Source organism: Otolemur garnettii, unplaced genomic scaffold (genome assembly GCF_000181295.1).
Source record: "Otolemur garnettii isolate 467f Iridium unplaced genomic scaffold, OtoGar3 scaffold00170, whole genome shotgun sequence".
In the NCBI taxonomy this organism is placed as follows: domain Eukaryota; kingdom Metazoa; phylum Chordata; class Mammalia; order Primates; family Galagidae; genus Otolemur; species Otolemur garnettii.
This window is the reverse complement of record NW_003852565.1, coordinates 388,984-393,837: the sequence shown is the minus strand read 5'-3', so window position 1 is coordinate 393,837 and position 4,854 is coordinate 388,984. Positions and strand designations below refer to the sequence as shown.

Genomic DNA, 4,854 nt, shown 5'->3' with positions numbered 1-4,854 from the left:
TGGGAGGCTGAGGCAGGAGACTCGCTTGAGCCCAGGAGTTGGAGGTTGCTGTGAGCTGTAATGCCTCGGCACCCTACCCAGGGGGACAGCTTGAAGATTCTGTCTCCAAAAAAAAAAAAAAAAAAAATTCTTGTACTATTTCTCACAAATGTATGTGAATTCACAATTATCTCAAAAAGGTTTTTATTTAACATTAAAAATTCTTCTACTTAATGAAAAACATTATAATTAATCTGACAACCCTGGTGTGAGATGGCACAGTGTTTCATAGGACCTACACACATCCTCCATACACTTTCAAATCCTTTCAAACTACTTACAATACCTAATACAATGTAAATGCTCTGTAAAAAGCTGTTATGCTACATTGTTAATTTGTACTATTTGTTATTATTACTGGGTTTTTAAAGAGTATTTTCAATTTGCAACTGGTTAAATCCACGGATATGGAAGCTGAGGAAATGAAAGGCAGATTGCAAGGTGATTTCAACTAGATTTAAATATTAGAAAACAAGGACACAGGCTACAAGGAGCACTGCTGCCTCCAGGGAGCAAGACGACCAAGATTCTTCCTCTCTTTCTGCCTCCTGTACTCTCAAGCTCTCCAAGGAGTCAGCATCATTATTGCAGCCAAAGCCAACTCTCTCGACTACCTACAATGAGTTCGATCAGGCACTGTGGTAGCACAGAAGTTTGGTAGATAGCTACATTTTAGAAAAAATGCAATTGTTTTGTTTTGTTTTGTTTTGAGACAGAGTCTCACTTTGTCACCCTTGGTAGAGTGCTGTGGCGTCACAGCTCACAGCAACCTCCAGCTCCTCTTGGGCTTAGGTGATTCTCTTGCCTCAGCCTCCCAAGTAGCTAGTACTACAGGTGCCTGCCACAAAGCCCAGCTACTTTTTTTGTTGTTGCAGTTTGGCTGGGGCCAGGTTCAAACCCACCACCCTCAGTATATGCGGCCAGCGCCCTACTCACTGAGCCACAGGTGCCACCTAGAAAAAATACAATTTTACACAAGCCTTCAATATTCTAGTGCTGTTAATAAATACTTCTGATTATTAACAGAGACTGACAAATTATAACTCATATGCCCAAAAGCATCTTATAAGAATAAGAAAGTCACACTAGGAAAAAAAAAATGAAGCACCTAGAGCAGTTAGCACTGAACACTACAAGCTGACTCTCCTCATCCAGCAGCAGAACACCACAACACAGCATTCAGGGCTCACTTTCAAACTGGATGTGAGCTGACCAGCCTGGCTTCTGCAGTTTCTGACAGAACGGGATGTTTAAAATAATGACACATTACATGGGATGGCCTGTTACTATATGAGCAAAGTGGTAAATTCATTCTTCAGATTATACAAAACATACAAGAAGAAAAAGTAATAATAAAACTTCAGAACGTGAACCAAGAGACTTTACTGAAAACCTTGATTAGGCTCAGAGCCTATAGCTCAAGTGGCTAAGGTGCTGGCCACATACACCAGAGCTGGCGGGTTCGAATCCAACCTGGGCCTTCCAAACAACTATGACAACTACAACCAAAAAACAGCCAGGCATTGTGGTGGGCACCTGTAGTCCCAGCTACTTGGGAGCCTGTAGCAAGAGAATCGCCTAAGCCCAGGAGGAGTTGGAGGTTGCTATGAGCTGTGATGCCACGGCACTCTACCCAGGGCAACAGCTTGAGGCTCTGTCTCAAAAAAAGAAAACCCTGATTAGGCTTGGTGCCCACAACACAGTGATTATGGTGCCAGCCACATACACAGAGGCTGACAGGTTCGAGCCTATTTAGGGCCAGCTAAACAACAATGACAACTCCAACAAAAAATAGCCAGGTGTTGTGGTGGGTGCCTGTAGTTCTAGCTACTTGGGAGGCCGAGGGAAGAGAATCACTTAAGCCCAAGAGTTGGAGGTTGGTGCGAGCTGTGATGCCATAGTGCTCTACCAAGGGTGACATAGTGAGACTCTGTCTCAAAAAAAAAAAAAGAAAGAAAGAAACCCTTGATTAAACTTTTCTTAAAAAAAAAAAAAACCCCTGAATTTTATATTTAGCTGACATCATGATTCTTTATTTTATCATTACCTTTTTTTGTCCACAGGAGGCAGAGAAATGCTGCCGCTTTTCCACTTCACCTTGACATTCTCCTGAAAAACAGTTCTATTCAAGGCAGTGAAGTAGCGTTCCAAGATCACCAGCCTCTGCTTGAGTCTCAGGGCTGAGAGGGTGGTGGTGGCTGACTGGATAGCCAGAGCTTGCTGCTCTTTAACCAGCACAGAAAGACATTCCTTCAGTTCATTCACATCTAAAAAAGAAGAAAGAAAACATCTCAGCTATCGGTATCTTGGCCACAGTTTGTTGTAATGTTAAGAAGTGGATAATGATGACAGGTAATACTTGAGAGCAGATGATGTGCCAAATGGTTAAAACACTTTACACAAATTAGGAAACCCACATGCCCACCAATGTGAGGTCATACTGTCCACATTTTACAGATGAGGACACTGACACAGAGGGGTTAAGTAACTGGCCTCAGATCACACAGAGGAGTATGACACATGACATACTGGAACTTTGGAACAGATCCCCTTAGCATCAAAAGCTCCAGAAGCTGAGAGCTAACAGTTTCATAAAACTAGAAGGACACTTCAAATTGCACACTGGGCTCAACATGGAAAAGCAGGAAGATCGGCAGGTAGAGCAGCACCCCACCCTTCTCAGGGAGCCTCACAAGGTTACCCTCTAGGCAAGGAACCCAGTCCAGCACTGACAGGCTCCTGAGTCCTCGCAGAACAGAGACAGCTTTGTCAAGGACATGTCCCCAAGAGGAATTTCTTCCAGAAACTGAGTCACAGCAAAGCTTTGCCCTTCCGGACATTACTACATTTCCCACTTTTCAATATCATGTTTCTTCTCTGCATGCCTGCAGGGCCCAGAGACAAGCCCAAAGCTCAAAGAAAGCAACCACCCTGGAGCCTCCACACCCTTCCTGACACACTCCCTCTGCCACCGTCCTAACCACCCAGGGCGTCAGTCATTTACTGCAGGTGACCATGATGCTTAGACACCCTGAACAAGTGGGCAATGAGTAACAACTGTGGAGACCACAGGAGAGTCAGCAGAAGCCCCACCCACCCTGCTGGCTTCCAGGCCTGCCAGGCAGTGACAAGGTGATACACATGCTGGCCCTGGAAAGCAGGGCCACAGAAAGCCAGGTAGAAGGAGGTTTAGGTAAGACCCAGAGTCTCATAACATGACATGAAAATGTCCGTATTTCAGGAGAAAGTCACTCATCATAGCAAGAACAGAAAATCTAAAACCAAATTTAAGCAACAATAGACTGGAGACAATCAATTAATGGAGCCAAACGGAAAATTTACAAATGACAAATATATAGCCAAAATAAAAAGCTCAGAGAATGGGCTCGATACTAACATGAAAGAAAAAGAGCAAAGAATCAGTGAAATGAAAAATAAAAGTTACCCAATCAGAATAATACAGAGAATGAGCATGTATTCAAAGAAAGAAAAAAGGCTCGGCTCCTGTGGCTCAAGTGGCTAAGGCGCCAGCCACATACACCTAAGGTGGTGGGTTCGAATCCAGCTGGGCCCACCAAACAACAATGACAGCTGCAACCAAAAAAAAAATAGCCAGGTGTTGTGGCAGGCGCCTGTGGTCCCAGGTACTTGGGAGGCTGAGGCAGGAGACTCGCTTGAGCCCAGGAGTTGGAGGTTGCTGTGAGCTGTGATGCCATGGCCATTCTGCCCGGGGGGGGGGGGGGGGGGGGGGGGGGGGGCTTGAGGCTCTGTCTAAAAAAAAAAAAAAGAAAAGAGCAGGCCCAGGGATCTGTAGGACCATAAGTAAAGATCTGACATTCCTGTAAGAAAGAAGAAAAAGAAGGTCAAATCACAAAGAGGGAAAAGATGGTCAGGCTGAAAATGTGCTCTGAGAAGTAACAGCTTAAGCACAGAAAGACAAATCTCTCCTGTTCTCACATGTGGGAGCTAAATATTAGAAACAACTGATCTCAGGGAGACAGGAGAGCAGGATGATAGTTACCAAAGCCTGGGAAGGGGGGATAAAGTGGAGATGGTTAATGGGCACAAAAATATAATTAACAGAATGAACAGTATTTGATAGTACAACAAAGTGACTATAATCAACAGTAAGTCAGGGTATGCTTTAAAATGACTTCTAGAGTGCAACTGGAACGTTCGTAACAGAAAGAACACCTACTGGACGAACGGAAATTACAGGCCTATATCAGAACATTAAAGAGACCCTATAAAGATACACAACTACTATGTGCCCATAATAATTTAAAAAAAAATTTTTTAAATGGCCTAATAGTTCCCAAATTTTGCAAGAGACCTAAATCTGTAGATCCAACAAGGTAAGCAAACCCCAAACAGGAAGAACCCTAATAAAAATACTCTGAGCATACCATATTTAACTGAAAAGGGAAGACAAGGAAAACATCTCAAAAACAGGTAAAGAAAAACAACTGAACTGCAGCAGAATAATAAGCAAATTTCCAAGAGGCTGGCTGAGAGTACCAAGAATTTTTCAAGTGATGAAAGAAAAGAATCTTTAATCCAGAAATCTGCTATCAGCAAAAACATCCTTTAGAAAAGAAAAAATGAAAACATTCTCAGAGGAAGGAAAATTAAAAGACTATGCTGCCAGAAAACCCACAGTACAAGAAAGACCACAGGAAGTTCTGTGAACAGGAAGAGAACACTGATAGGAACCCAAGGAGAAAACGAGTAACCAGGCAGGTTACTGTGCTGTGCGAGGAGATGCTGTGAGTCTGCGCATCACCTCCGGACACGTGCGAGGAGACACGCTGGGAC

General features: G+C 43.6%; 1 protein-coding gene across 4 annotated transcripts in view; it reads right to left on the bottom strand.

Annotated features, from left to right (window-relative positions):
* The window catches only part of HERC2 (HECT and RLD domain containing E3 ubiquitin protein ligase 2), a 219,568-nt gene that overhangs the window by 181,852 nt on the left and 32,862 nt on the right, over positions 1 to 4,854 (bottom strand). For all 4 annotated transcript variants that reach the window (XR_002775822.1, XM_012811618.2, XM_023519299.1 and 1 more), the window contains exon 3: positions 2,087 to 2,306. Coding sequence is in view for 3 of the 4 variants with exons in the window: in XM_012811618.2 (XP_012667072.1) it covers positions 2,087 to 2,306 (220 nt within the window). In the remaining variant the exon portion in view is untranslated. The remainder of the gene's footprint in view (positions 1 to 2,086; positions 2,307 to 4,854) is intronic.